Source organism: Dasypus novemcinctus, chromosome 3 (assembly GCF_030445035.2).
Source record: "Dasypus novemcinctus isolate mDasNov1 chromosome 3, mDasNov1.1.hap2, whole genome shotgun sequence".
NCBI classification, from domain to species: Eukaryota; Metazoa; Chordata; class Mammalia; order Cingulata; family Dasypodidae; genus Dasypus; species Dasypus novemcinctus.
Genome location: NC_080675.1, coordinates 40,867,861 through 40,883,838, shown reverse-complemented (window position 1 = coordinate 40,883,838; position 15,978 = coordinate 40,867,861). Strand labels below are relative to the sequence as shown.

Below are 15,978 nucleotides of genomic sequence, written 5' to 3'. Positions count from 1 at the left end.
TGAAAGAAAACTAGATTAAACTAGGGTTTAAACAAAGTAATTCATATAATTCTCAAATATTGGCACACAGTAAGTGCTTAATAAATATTAGCTGCTATTATTTATTATTATCAGGCACACAAGAGGTAAAGTACCTTGCTCAAGTGTTAAGTGTTGAGGTATACTACCCAGATTTGTACTCAGTTTGGCTACAAATACTACACTCTAAACCATCAAGCTCGTCTGCCTCTCCTTACCTCACTGAGCTGGTTGCTTAAGTGGCACATTGAGGAAGTCAAATCAGATCATTACAGTCCCTTCTAGGACTGAATTTTCTGCTACCAACCAGCCCTCTAATCAGCTTATTTGAGGGCAGGAGTGGGACAAAAGTGTCCCTGCTAACTCTATGAGCTAGGAGGTGATTCTATTCACAAACCTACATGCTATCAAGCTAAACTAGAGAAATACAGCACAAGTTTAGAGTAGGCCAGAGAAACATTCAAGCATGGAATAATCCATAGGTTGAGCCAAGAAGGAAAGGCCAGGAAAAGGTCTCCTCATTGACACAAAGAAATTATATTTGTTTCAAGTTGGCCAGAACACATTCAGAGTAGACCCTGAAATTCACCCACTTGCCCAAGCTATTATAAGATGGAAAATATTTATAAGCCTGGCAAGAAGCCACAATAGGCTCTAAACCTAAACCTAAACCTAAAATCTCCAGAACACTGACTCATTCTTTTGGGATCATGGTTATCAATGAAAACCTAGTAAAAGTTCTCTCCCTCTCCTACCACATATGTGCCACTCTGATACCCAAACATATAAAATTTTACCTGCAATTATAAGAGGTTCACAAATCCCCTAAGATCTCTCCCTAGACTTGCTCTTCGCTTGTTCTCCCAGGGGATTCAGAATTGCCCCAAGATCTGGGTCCGGGTTTCTAGGCAGCTGTGCTCAGGAGACAAATCATCTACTGCCACTCAGAACAATTAATCATGCAAGGGAAAGACAAAGGGCCCTCTCTCCCTCCCCCACGCAAATTTGTACTGAGGGAATTCAAACAGAAAAGATATGCAATTCAGTCCCAACCAACCACCAACGGATATGAATTTAAGAACAGTGCTCAAAGAATAGTTCATGCCCCTTTTCTGCCACACAGAGAAAAACCTCATAGCATCTTAGAAGAGTTGAAAGAAACTAGGCAAAACTAACCTAGTCCCCATGGCACTCTGCTCTTCCTTTTAGTCCAAGAAAGAATTCAGTCAAGATTGCCAATTAGTCTATTATCTCCCATATGGGCTTTGAAAACTATAGGTTACCAAAGAAACCATATAACCTCACTCATAACTGAAGGGGAAATAAAAAGAAGATACTACTTTTCTCCTATAAGATTAGGAAAAATTTAAGTGTTGGTAAGAGTATGGAAAAACATGTGTACAGCTGGTAGGTTTATAAATTAGTGCAGCTTTTCTGGAGAACACTGTGACAATTTTTATCAAGAAATGCAAATAAATATACTCTTCAATACAGCAATTCCCTACAGATATTGTTGCAAAAAGTAAGCCAAGATGGGTGTATAACCAGGTTCAATGCAGCATTTTTGATAAAGGCCAAAAACTGGAAACAAGTCCCAGTTGTTGGGTATATCACATAAGTGGAATACTGTGTAGCCATTAAAAGAATGCGTTAGATCTGTGATAATATGAAAAGAGCCCCAAGACATATCATTAATGGAAAAAAGAGGTTGAGAACAGTGAATACTTTTTCTCTAGGCTAAATTTCTAAAGGATATGTACACACATTGATATATGCATTAAATTATGTTCTGGAAAGATACATAAGAAACTGTTGCCTGTGGTTACTTTTGGAGAGAGTGACTAGAGACTGGGAAGAAGAACCATATAATGTAAAAACATTTCCAAAAAAATGTACAAGTAACAGATAATCTGGAGATGGGATGTTTTTCTTTTTTTCTACTTTTTTTTGTTTGTTTTCATTACACATTTCTACATAAACCCAAAATCTAATAAACATTATTACAAAAATAAAATAACCATTTTAGAATTTTTTTGAAAAGAAAGAAACCAAAAGGAGGTAAGTGGAAAGGGAAACAGCCTAAATACAATGCACAGTAGGAAATTAATGGAGGAGACGGTGGGAGAGGGAGGAATGAAGAATAAAACACTCACATCCCCCTTTTCTTTCAAGACACTGCTGACATCACGAATTACTCAAGCTTTCCACTGGAGATGAATAGATCAGTGCCCTACTCCAGTTGCCAGCTATTCATTACAATTATAAGCATGGGAGATAGGAGGTTGGGAGAAGACAGCTGGCATAGTTAGTCCAAATCCTGTCTTTTGTAATATGGGTGAAGCAGAACAGTTGCTCCTAAAGAGCCTGAAGTGACACAGAACACTGTAGCTAAACACAGAGGATGTCTTCCTGGCAGAAAGCAAGTCTCTCTAAGCATACAGTGCAAAGGCACAATAGGGATTCTGCCACTACACCCCTTTCAACAACATAGAAAAGCAAGAGCCAGATGTGCGTACCACAGAGAGGGCAAAAAAAATATCTGTTGCCCCGTGGAGCCACAAGGAGCCTGCTCAACACCAGAGACTCCCCTCTGGGCTGCAATAGCTTCAACCCCCTCTGACTGCCCCATGGAGATAAGTAACTAGGATTAAAAATCATCAAGGAAGATAATCCTCTGTACTGAACTGCCCTTTTCATCTGAGGCGTATGAAATAAATCATAACCTTGCTTGCTTTCTATGATATTCTTCTTCAATATTGCTTTACAAAGTGGGAAAATTCCCTCTGGTGTAGAATTCCCAGAGGAGCTAGCCATGCATTTTAAGTATAACAACAAGGCCAGCTTTATGTACTGATGCCATGAAGGGCCGTTCCCTTCCCCATGGGATTTAAGGAGCATGAAAAAGCTTCCTACTACGCACACACACATTTCCCTTAATGATATCTGAAATTCCCCCATCAGTGATTTATACCATTGGTTCAGGATTGTCCTAAGTATACTTTTTTTTTAGGTACCAGTGGCCAAAAATTGAACCCCGGACCTCGTATGTGGGAAGCAGGCATTCAACCTCTGAACCATCTTGGCTCCCCTGAGTTGATTTGTTTCATTTGTTTTGCTTGTTGTTTGTCTTTTTTTATTTGTTTGATTGTTTTACTTTTTTTTAGAAGGCACCAGAAAGCAAACCCAGGACCTCCCACGTGGGAAGCTGACACTCAATCACTTGAGCCACATACACTCCCCAACTAAGTATACTCTTAATAATTCAAACAGAAGGGGAATCACATAATAAAATTTCCATACAAATTTGGGGATTTCAGTTCTCCTAAAGCACATCTAGGAAATCCCTCCAGTCTGGAGTTAAGAATCCCTGACTCAGTGTCAATGAGTTTGGCAGATCTCTTTTCCCCCTGGGAAGAGCTCCCACACATCTGGTGCAGACTGGGCCTAAAGAGGGGAGGCAGAACTAAAGGGAAGCTCTCTCCTCCTCATCGGTTTGCCTAGAACTGACACTGTCTGGACTCCAGATGACAACTTATGATTCCTACTCCTCCAGGAGTTTAGATTTCTCACTGTCTACCCCTGGAAAAAGGACTCCCCTGGTTTCAGTGACATGATACATGTTAGGAGATGCCCATGTAAGGTCAACTGCCAAACAGGTTCTTACAATCCCTACTGCTGATCACATTACCTGGGAGATGAGGTGGGGAAAAGTTTTAACACCGTATAAATAAAGGTGGCTCACCTCTGAGGTTTTCGAATATCCCAGAGTCCCACTCCTTCCTTTGAATTGGCTGTGGCCAATAACCTGGGCTCCACAGGATTAAACATCACACTGTGAAAGGCTGAAGGATAGTTTGCCAGGCAGAAGGGCTCTGTGAAAAGAGAAATTATGATCAGCTCATTCTAGGCACCTTTGAGCCAGTGACAGGCAGAGCACTAGGGTAAATGTGAGTAGGAGCACACCCTTTAATAACTACCCTGATGGGCCCATCTGAACCTAGCACATCATCCCAGCTATCACCCTTACTCACAAGGTTCTCGCGAGTCCTTGAACATACTTTCTGTATACATAAAGTCTAAAAACAGCAGCTTAAAACATTTAACCAAATTTTAAGCTATAGCACTCAAAAGTATATACAGCACCTAGTCAGATTCTGTGATAAAAACAAAAATGGTTACTGTAGATAGAAAGGCAAAGAAAAGACTAAGAAAAACTGGATTATACCTTTAATGTAATTTTTAGAAATTAAAAGTTTTTAAACCACACACGGTTTTAATGAGGACTATTGCAAAACAATACTGCAGTTTTCCTTCTGGTTCACATTGTTCCCTAAATTAAAAAGGGGTACAAGTGGAGAAAATGGTCTTAGTCTAGAATTTATGATTTCACTCCAAGTAGTGGAATATTTAAAAAAAAAGTCCACCTAACAGTTGCACTTCTCTTGCATTAACCAACTCCCCCTAGAAACTATGTAGCCCTTTGCACACATCAGCACACTCCAGGTAAGGAAGGAATCACTTTGATAACGACGACAATCCTGTGGAACCTGTTAGAAGTAAGAGAAAGAAAGCACTTTTTCCAGTCTATGACTTCCATAATGTAATACTGCACACACCTCCAGGCAGATGAAGCATTCAGTGATTTCAGCCATCAGACACTTCAGTTCAGGCAAATTTCACCTACAAATCACACAGTGACTCAATCACAGTTGCTGCCTGCTGCTGTTTTGCTGGCCTGACCCTAATTACAAGCTTCTCTTGCAGCCTGAACCTCAAAGATGAGCAAGACCCAGATTGCTAAATGTTTGGAATACAGAAAAATAAAAAGACCCAGATATTGCCAGCATTTTAATAGGTGAGACAATGCAGGCAGAAGAGTAATTCTACATCACAGTTATAATTATTGCAAACCTGTACCTAAGATGGGGTGGCAATGGCACTGAGGATGGTGCTGGAAGAAACGGCCTTGGAAGATGGGCACACTTAAAGAGAGAAATTTCTCTGCAAGAAATAAGCTGAGAAGATGCATTTCCTGAAGAACTTTGAAGATATAATAGGACAAGTTCTTCATTTCACATTTCAGAGACTCAAAGAACACATTTTTTTTAGAAGGTTCCAGGGATTGAATCTGGGACCTCATGCATGCAAAGCAGGTACCTCAACCACTAAGTTACACCTGCTCTGCTCAACGAGCACATTTAGAGGAAGAACTCATGCAGACAATCCCCCTTAACCAGAGTATGTTTGCCATCATTTAAAAATCCTATACATAGCAAGGTGAGGTTCTGTGATTCAACAACAACAAAAACAACAGGTCTTAAAGTAGGGGGCAAGAAAGTATATAACATACCCATTATCTGTAAATAATCAAGAATTTGTGTGTCAGCCCAGCCCACAGTACTGGCCCTTGGTGGCTCCCTCCACAATCAAGTACCACATCTTCTGCTCCATGTATCTACTAAACACCAAAGTACTGATAGGGTTTGTGGTGATTTGTAGGTAGTTGGAGAAGGGTTAGGAGAAATGCCTCATTTCTGGCCACTTAAGGATAGGATGGGTTCCAAGACATAATAAACCTATGCCCCCACATAAGAGTTTCATATTTCCCCTTCCTCTACCTCGTTCCCACTCAGATTTACTCAGGTCATAAACTGGACCTGCAATGAACTTGTACCAAACTCCTCAACCCAATCCAATAGTCTTTTGTACTAACCCTACCTCCATGGGGAGACTCCCGGATGTCCCAGATGAGAACCCGGCCATCATCTGAGGAGCTGGCAAAAATATTGTCATTCACTGGGCTCACTGACAAGCCATATACCGCATCTTCGTGGGCAAACACGTCCAGGGTCTCACTGCTGAGAAACAGAGAGCAAGAGAGAGGCACACACATACACACAAACAGAGTGCAGAGTCTCCTCTCCCCCACCACTGATACCTAGGGTGGAATTCTCTTTCATTTTTAGGAGAAAGCCAATTTAGCTAAACCCAATATGACAGTGGGTATGGTCTTTTCCTAAAAGTTAGATATTCAACTTTCAGGTTAAAAAAAAAAAAGTACTATTAAAGAGTCATTTTAAAGATTTCATAATGTTTACTTTTTGCACTAAACCAGCATATTTAAAAGTGACTCAACAGATAAGTTTCATGTTTCCATTTATTACAGAATACATTTGCTTGTGGCCAGACTTGGTGATTGTGCATGATTTCCAATAAGCAAGGGAAAACTTTAAGCAGCCGGGTTTGAGGCCTGGTAGTAGAGAGATCTCCTGGCAATCAGCCATGGCATTAAGAGCAAGGCTCTGAGGCCAGACAGCCTAGGTTCAGACCCTGGCACTGCTTGACCTTAATTTGCCTAAGATCTCTATGCCTGAGTTTCCTCATCTGTAATGAATATCACAATAGTACTTCCTCATGAAATTTTGAGGGTTAAATGAATTAATACATATACATAACAAAACACTGCCTGGCACACAGTAAGAACTAAATAAATATTAGCTATTGTTGTTATTAAGGATTATGCTCCCTTCCCTTCCAACTGCTCCCTTTAAATTTTCAACTGAAAACTATGATTTCATACCAAATCTTTCTTTATATTTCAAAACTATTACAGGAATCTTTTTCAGAAAAAGACAGATGGTTTCATATTATTTTCTTCAAAAAACCAAAAACTATTTTGGCCTGATGAATAATTTGCCTCTCTTCATATGAAAAATAGAGTCAATCACCTCCACATACCAACAATTTATTTACCTTTCAACATCATGAAGAATAACTTGCTCATCATTTCCTATAAGGAAAAAAAACACATTATCATTTCTGCAAGGTGTCCCCCATCCATATTACGATTTAGTATTTTAAAGTTTTCAGGGGAAAAACTATGAACAAAGTCAATGTTAATACAAATTAAGAGAATTAACTAGGAAAAAAAACACTTAAAAATAACTTAAGAAGAGTAGGATATTTTAAAAAGCCTACTTTAAAGCTTAATAGCAACTAGGTATAGCATAATAACAGTTCTCAAAATGTATTACTCAGTGGATGATGTAAAAAAACTTTGCCATTAAGGAAAAATGGTAAATGATCATGGCAAATCAATTCACTCCTCTGAGCTAGTTTCTTTCTGTTTTTGTTTTTAAAGCAAAACACTCATTAACTGTGAGCTCTGGAGCAAGCTCTTGAACTTTTCTATGCCTCAGTTTTGGTTTTTTTTTTAAATTATTTTTAGTTTTAGTTATTTATTTTTATTTATTTCTCTTCCCCTTCCCCTCCCGCCCCCAGTTGTCTGCTCTCTGTGTCCATTCGCTGTGTGTTCTTCTGTGACTGCTTCTATCCTTATCAGGGGCACCGGGAATCTGTGTTTCTTTTTGTTGTATCATCTTGTTGTGTCAGCTCTCCATGTGTGCAGCGCCATTCTTGGGCAGGCTGCACTTTCTTTCGTGCTGGGCGGCTCTCCTTAAGGGGTGCACTCCTTGCACGTGGGGCTCCCCTATGCGGGGACACTCCTGCGTGGCAGGGCACTCCTTGCATGCATCAGCACTGCGCATGGGCCAGCTCCACACGGGTCAAGGAGGCCTGGGGTTTGAACTGTGGACCTCCCATGTGGTAGGCGGATGCCCTATTCATTGGGCCAAGTCCGCTTCCCAATGCCTCACTTTTAATCTGTAAAATAGGGGTAATAACTGTACTTACTTCATAGGATTGTTGTAAGGATAAGAGTTAATGTATGTACTTCTTAAGACCCTAATAACTGTTAACTACCAGGTACAGCCTCAACAAAATCTCCTCCTTAAGATCTTTTATTAGCTTTAAAATTGGTGATTGTGTGATTCTAAGTCATGAGGAAGTTTTTATCCACAATTTTTTTTCTCTTGCATTTCTCCTTATTCCATCAAGGGATCTGAAAATACATTCATAATATGTGTAGTCCTGCCTTCAGATGGCTTATATAAGTGAAAAATAAAAACATGAATTTGAAAAGAAAAAGTAAATATTTTCCCACTCCATGCTGAAAGTACAAAATTACTCACTTAAATAGGTAAGGTAGCAGTAAAGATGTGGCCCAGGCCATCTTAAACAAAGCTCTGTCCATAAACTCTACTGATTAAATCAATAAATCTTTATTTAAACCTTCTAGGTATCAGGCGCAGTGCTGGATGCTAGGGATATAAAAAGAATTCTGCCAGAACCTTGAGGAACTCACAGTACAACTGCACAAACAACCAACAGTAACAAGACAGTTCGTTGGGCTGTAGCAATAAGGTCTAGCTATGAGGAGACACATACAGGAACAAGCCTAAAGTAGATGGGAGAAGTGCTTTATAGGATGGGAGATATTTGAACAGAAACTCAAATAGGACTTTTTAGCAATGGAAGGCTTTGAGGAACTTGTGAGAACTGAACAATTAAGTACAGAATGAGCAAAAGGCACAAGGGCAAGATATTACAGTATAGTATATACCTGCAATGGCAAGGATGTTAGGCTGGGTAGAGATCATGACAGAGGGGAAGGGAGGTGAGGCCAGACAGGTAAAGTGGGGTTTAGACCTTATCCTGTGGGTACTGTGAGGCCAAAGGTTTATATAGTCAAAACTACATTTTCAGAAGAAAACTTATGTGACCCATATATATATATATATATATATATATATATATATTTTTTTTTAAATGAGGTACCAGGGGTTGAACCCAGGACCTCACACACGGGAAGCAGGTGGTCGACGACTGAGCTACATCTGCTCCCAATGAGAGTTGGTTTTTGTTTGTTTGTTTTTAGGTGGTACTGGGAATCAAATCCAGGACCTCATACATGGGAAGCAGGCGCTCAACCACTTGAGCTATATCTGCTCCCATGAAACCATTTTACTTTTTTTTTTTTTTTGAGGTACCAGGGACCAGGAACTGAATTCAGGACCGTGTTTGTGGGGAGCCAGCACTCAACCACTGAGCCATATTGGCTCCCCAAAACTCTATTTCAAAAAGCATTGAATGGATGTAGCTCAAGTGATTGAGCACCTGCTTAATTTTTAAAAAAGCAAACTAATGTAAGTAATGAATCAGAAGAAGAGTTAGAGAGAGACTGAGGCAGAAATCACAAAAGATCATTATAAAAAGAAAAGGTTTTAATTAAAAAAAAAAGCAAACTTATGTAAGCAATGAATTAGAAGAAGGGTTAGAGAGATACTGAAGCAAAAATGACAAGAGATCATTATAACAGTCCAGTCCAAAGATAAGGACCTGAATCAGAATAATGGATATAGAATAAGAACAGAAAACAAAGGATGACTATGAAAGATTTTAAGGAGATCTAATGGGACTTGGTGACCGACAAGGTGTGTAAATGAAAGAAAGGCAGGAGTTGAGGATGACTTCAAGATTACTATTTAGGGGGAGTGTATGTAGCTCAAGTGGTTCAGTGCCTGCTTCCCATACACAAGGTCCCCGGTTCAATCCCCACTACCTCCTAAAAATAATACGAACAACAAAACCAACTCTCATTGGGGTGCAGCTATAGCTCAGTGGTTGAGCTCCTGCTTCCCATGTATGAGGTCTTGGGTTGAATCCCTAGTACACCCTAAAAAAAAAAACAATTTAGGTTGAGTCATATGAAACTGCCATTTTTACAAGCTGAAAATGGCTGAATACAACAGTTTCTTAAGTTTCAAGCTTATAGGAGAAATGAACGAGTGAATGGTGACATAAGAAAGGGAACCCATGGGACAAGGGGAAGTTTTTGTACAGGAGAGTACCAATAATCTTGGTTTTAGATCTGTTACATTTAAATTGCTTGTGGAATACATAGGTAGATATTCAGTGAGTAAATCTGCAGCTCAGAAGAGAGGTCAGAGCTAGAAATTTGGTGGTCAGAAAGGAGTGTGATTGATGGAAGCCACCACCAAGGGGCTGGCGGGGGCACAAGCCTTTGCAATTATGCCCTAGTAAAATGTTTTTCAAACAGGAGCCATCTGTGACTCATGCAACCAATGAGTCTCAACTAGCATCTTTATGAATGAAATACAATTTTTAAAAATCAGAGGGTACCGCACATAGTAAGGTTAAGTACTGTTTCATGAAACTTTTGTTTCAATTGTGTGTGTTTCTGTGTATTACATTGCAGAGTGAAGTATGTTTCCTATTAAAAAAAAATTACGCTAATATATGTACGAAACTGCTAAATGCAAAGAAGACAAACTAGTAATTTCAGAGATCAAGGAGATAAAGGAAGAAAAAGAAATTATCTTTCTTTAAAATCCCAGCCACACTGTACTGCCCAAAATAGAAATCTCCCTTCTTCTCACCTCCCGAGAATACTTTGGTGTTGCCACTGTTGAAAGCCAGGCAAAAAATATTGGAATGATGTTCTCCTTTCAGCTGTATGGGCTTGACTCTAGAATGGATGGCTTGTTCCATGTGCCATAGTAGAACCCGGCGATCATCTCCTCCTAGAGAGGAAAGCAAGAAAATAGGGTCAAAACCACTGATACTCTGAGGCTGACTCTTGGTTTTGCCAGCCGAGAATCCTACCCCTTCTAAAACTGTACCTCCCAACTCCTTGAGATTCTACCAGAGCACAGAAACCTAGGACTCTATACCTGTAACCACCAGGAAACACTCTAGGCCACTCAAATACACTCTTCATCTTAAACAGACATACACAGAAATGGAAAGAAGTGCACTGATAACAGGAGTTCCCGCTATTGAGAATCCTAAAGCTACACTGTTCCTGTCTCTAGAGGCCCAGTTCTTCATTTGCTACTTAGAACTCTTCCACTAAAGTCTTTTTCCTTCTTTTTTGGCCTAAGAGAGCTTGAGCTGGTTTCTATAGCTTGCAAAAAAGAACTCTAAAGTAATATTTCTATCATACTGGTTTTTGTTTTGTTTTTTTTTTAAAGATTTATTTTATTTATTTCTCTCCCCTTCCCCCCCATTGTCTGTTCTCTGTGTCCATTTGCTGTGTGTTCTTCTGCATCCACTTGCATTCTTGTCATTCGGCACCAGGAAACTGTGTCACTCTTTTTGTTACATCATCTTGCTGCATCAGCTCTCCGTGTGGGCAGAGCCACTCCTGGGTGGGCTGTGCTTTTTTTGCACCAGGCGGTTCGCCTTGCAAGGTGCACTCCTTGCACGTGGGGCACACCTATGCAGGGGACACCCCCGCGTGGCACAGCATTCCTTGCACATAGCAGCACTGCGTGTGGGCCAGCTCACCACATGGGTCAGGAGGCCCTGGGTATCGAACCCTGGACTCTCCATATGGTAGGGGTACGCTCTATCAGTTGAGCCACAACCGCTTCCCAGCATACTGGTTTTTAAAACACTCTCCTTGATGTTTTCTCATTGATTATGAGACACAGTACAAATGACAACTAAAGAGTCACCTGGCTCTCACAGTAGCAGGATCTGGGCAAACCCAGCCCTCATGACGCTCAGTCCAGCTCTTTCCTTGGATAACTCTCCATAGTCTAAATTAAATAAAGAATATTACACTGCATGAGCCAGCACCTAGAGAATGAGACTATATATGGTCTACATATTCTGTATATTTGCAGATACATTAAAAGGATGAACACCAGACAGTTAATTGTGGTTATTATTTCTAAAAAGTGGGATCAGATGAGGTCAGGCATGTTCAGGGTAGTATCAAAGATAGGTAGAAAAGTTTATTTTTTAACTTTTACTTTATGTAATTTGGTAATGTTTGATCTTTATAATAAGCCTACATTATATTTCTTTTCTAATAAAAATTTAAGTTACAACAACAGAAAACAAAGCCACAAAACTTAACAAGCTCTGTACCTCTGCTCTGTTCCCCCTCCATTCAACAAATTTTTTCTTAAAGATTTATCTAATAGCCCCTCCCTGTTTTGGGGCTCGCTCTCTGCTTTCTGTGTCCATTTGCTGTTTTCTTCTGTATCTGATTGTCTTTTCTTTAGGCAGCACCAGGAACCAATCCTGGGACCTTCCGGAGTGGGAGAGAGGTGCTCAATCTCTTGTGCCACCTCAGTTCCATGATCTGCTGCGTCTCTTATTGTCTCTCCCATGCGTCTCTTTTTGTTGCATCATCTTGCTGCACCAGCTCTTGGTGTGGGCCAGCTCACCACACAGCCCAGCTTGCCTTCACCAGGAGGCCCCAGGAATTGAACCCTGGACCTCCTATACGGTAGACGGGAGCCCAATCTCTTGAGCCACATCTGCTTCCAACAGCTACAAATTACAGCACATCCATACAATGGCATACCATGTAGCCATTAATTTGGTAGATCTATAAGAGCTAATATGAAAAGAAGTCCAAAAACTCTTCGTGGGAAAAATGGAGTATAAAACAGTATGTATAGGGAAGCAGATGTGGCTCAAGCAGTTGGGCACCCACCTACCACAGGAGGTCCCAGGTTCAGTTCCCAGTGCCTCCTAAAGAAGACAAGCAGGGCTAAAGAGACCCACAGGTTTTATGGTCATGGCAGATGGAGTTCACTGCCATGTCAGTTGGCCCTTCTTTGGAGTTGGTGTTTCTGCGTGATGGAGCTGGACTCAGATGGGATCTCTTTGCACAAGCCTTTCATGCTACTTTACTGGAATTGTAGTTGGTGCTGGGGTTTAAGATATATCTAGGGGATTTGAATCTCTGGACTGACAATATGATAGCCAGGCCCTGAGCCTCAACAGACTTCAGCTTCTACACTCTGATTTATTGGACTTACCCCACTCAGCTAACATGGAGTTGAAGAATGTCAACCACCACACCATGGAGCCTAGAGTGCCTACAACTGAAAGCAGGAGGATTGCATCCAGTATCCATGTGGAATCTAAGCCCCCTCTTGACATAGATGTGGAATGGACACAACCAAGCCAAGGTCCACAGGAAGGAGGAATATAGTAAGGATTAGAGTGGACTTAATGATATTCTATTCATGAACTATTGTGGTTAATAATCGAGAAAATGTGGCATTGGTGTGGAAAAAGTGGCCATGGTGGCTGCTGGGTGCGGGGAATGGGAGGAAGAGATGAGATGTGGAGGCATTTTCGGGACTTGGAGTTGTCCTGGGTGGTGCTGCAGGGACAATTGCCGGACATTCTATGTCCTTCCATGGCCCACTGGATGGAACGTGGGAGAGTGTGGGCTATGGTGTGGACCACTGGCCATGGGGTGCAGCAATGCCCAGAGAGGTACTCACCAGATGCAATGGATGTGTCATGATGATGGGGGAGAGTGTTACTTTGGGGGGAGTAGTGGGGTGGGGGCTTGGGGATGAATGGAGACCTAATTATTTTTTGAATGTAATATTTTTTTAAAAAATGAATAAATAAAATAAAATTAAAAAAAAAAAGACAAGTAAGACAGCGAGCTGGCATGATGGGTTGGTGCAACAAGATGGCATGGCAAGCTGACACAACAAGATGATGCAACAAGATGACACAGCAAGATGATGCAACAAAGAGACACAGTGAAGAAACACAATGAGAGACACAACAAGCAGGAACCAGAGGTGGCTCAAGTGATTGGGTGCCTCCCTCCCACATGGGAAGTCCCAGATTATGTTCCCAGCACCTCCTGAAAAGAAAATGAACAGAGAGCAGACAGCAAGCTCAAACAACAATGGGGGGTAGGGTGGGAGGAAGAAATAAATATCTTAAAAAAAAAAACAAACAAAAAAAACCAGTATGTATACCAACATCCCATCTGTGTAAAACAACTTTTTAAAAAGCTCCATGATGGGGAAGCAGATGTGGCTCAAGTGATAAGGCCTCTGTCTACCATATGGGAAGACCCAAGTTCGATCCCTAGGACCTCCTGGTGGAAAAAAAGAAGAGAAAGCGTGCCTGCATGGTGAGCCAGCGCCCACACAGTGAGCTGAGTGACTATGTGAGTGCCCACATGGTGAGCCAGTGCCTGCGCAAGTTAGTCACAAAGCAAGATGATGATACAACAAAAAGAGAAACAAAGGGCAGAGTCAAAGTGAAGTGTAGCAGAAACCAGGAATTGAGGTGGCACAATTGACAGGGAACCTCTCTCCCCATCAGAGGTCCCCAGGATTGAATTCCTCTGAATCCTAGAGGAGAAAGATGAGAAGAGAAGACAAAAAAGAGAAATAGATACAGAAGATCACACAGTGAATGGGCAGAGACAGCAAAAACAACAGGGTGGGAGCAGGGGAGGGGGGAGGAGAAAATAAATCTTTTTTTTAAAAAAAAAAGCTTGATCATGGCAGGAACCTTGTCAGTTTTTGTTTTTTTTTTAAAGATTTATTTACTTATTTATTTATTTATTTATTTATTTATTTATTTATTTATTTATCTCCCCTTCTTCCCCACATCCCCACCCCAGTTGTCTGTTCTCTGTGTCTATTTGCTGCATCTTCTTTGTCTGCTTCTGCTGTTGTCAACGGCACAGGAATCTATGTTTCTTTTTGTTGCCTCATCTTGTTGTGTCAGCTTTCTGTGTGGGCGGCACCATTCTTAGGCAGGCTGCACTTTCTTTCGCGCTGGGCGGCTCTCCTCACGAGGGCACTCCTTGCATGTGTGGCTCACTCCTTGTGCATGGGGTTCCCCTACGCAGGGGACACCCCTGCGTGGCATAGCACTCCTTGCACACATCAGCACCACACATGGGTCAGCTCCACACAGGTCAAGGAGGCCCGGGGTTTGAACCACGGACTTCCCATGTGGTAGACGGATGCCCTAACCACTGGGCGAAGTTCGCTTCCCTGTCAGTTTTGTTTACGGCAGAATCCCCAGCACCTAAATGAGTACTCCAAAGAGTAGACATTGAATGAATATGCTTACACTTGCATATTTATGCTTATATTAGTATATCTAGATGGCTAGAAAAGTTTTTTTAGTGGACACCACTTCTGGGAGATTATTGGGACACTTTCAAGTTTACTTTTTACTTTATATTTTCTTGTATTGCTTGACTTTTTGCCATAAATGTATTTCCTTTTACAATTAAAAAATTTAATATAATAGAAGACACAGTAACCAAATCATACTTATTCTCCCTCGCCTAGAAAGAAGAGTTCCTTCACACATTTCCCCACTCCATTGCCAGTCTTAATCAAGTTCTGTGTCCTCCCCCAAGTGTTTCATGGTTTCTTAAATGTGGCCCACTGTTGAAGTTTATGATTTGCTGATGAATTTAACTGTGAGTTCTCTGACCTGGGATGGTACCTAAATTCTATACCTGGGGAGCAGGTGTACTCAGTGGTTAAGCACCTACGTCCTACATACACTGGTACCTCCAAATTAATTAATTCATTAATTATTCATCCATTCATTCTATAGCACCTTACAAACTTACTACATTGTTAAACATCAAGTTATGGTCATGAAAATAAAGATCTGGGTTGTTGTTGTTTTACTTATTTTACTTTAATGAAAAAAATGACACAAAGGGCTTTTCACCCTATTACTAGATTAAGACAGGTCTTGGGCACTTTAGTTCTCTACTGTGTCCACTTCTATTTGTTTTTCCCCAACACTGAGGCCACAGGTCAGGGACGTTCTGTCACTGATCTATCTATAAGATCTATAAGAGTTATCATGGAAATACGTCTCTTTGTTGTTGGGGAAAATGAGGTGTTTTTTCTGAAAATTTTTGCTACTGTGCTTCTTATAATAGAGAAATAATTCTCTGTACTTATGTGTCTATCAAAAATGGGAAATTAAAAGAGGCCACATTTCAAACTCTATTTAAATCATGTTTTAAATCTAATCTCCCTGTGCCTCATTTAAAAAGTAAAATAAAATGGGGATAATAGTTCTACCCTCACAGGTTTTACAGATAATAAAGCCAAGCATAACAGTTAACTGGGCGGCGGACTTGGCCCAGTGGTTAGGGCGTCCGTCTACCACATGGGAGGTCCACGGTTCAAACCCTGGGCCTCCTTGACCCGTGTGGAGCTGGCCCATGTGCAGTGCTGATGCGTGCAAGGAGTGCCCTGCCACACAGGGGTGTCCCCCGCA

The 15,978-nt window shown here is 41.1% G+C and overlaps 1 protein-coding gene across 5 annotated transcripts in view; it reads right to left on the bottom strand.

Annotated features, from left to right (window-relative positions):
• DCAF5 (DDB1 and CUL4 associated factor 5) overlaps window positions 1-15,978 on the bottom strand; it is a 118,582-nt gene that overhangs the window by 73,426 nt on the left and 29,178 nt on the right. For 3 of the 5 annotated variants that reach the window (XM_004477318.5, XM_004477319.5, XM_058293225.2), the window contains exons 2-5: window positions 10,317-10,460; window positions 6,772-6,808; window positions 5,737-5,876; window positions 3,761-3,890 (exon numbers count right to left, since the gene is read on the bottom strand). In XM_004477318.5, coding sequence (XP_004477375.1) covers window positions 3,761-3,890; window positions 5,737-5,876; window positions 6,772-6,808; window positions 10,317-10,460 — 451 coding nt within the window. Of the gene's footprint in view, window positions 1-3,760; window positions 3,891-5,736; window positions 5,877-6,771; window positions 6,809-10,316; window positions 10,461-11,396; window positions 11,481-15,978 lie in introns of all 5 variants that reach the window. The other 2 variants (XM_058293224.2, XM_071213848.1) reach the window with 1 other exon arrangement.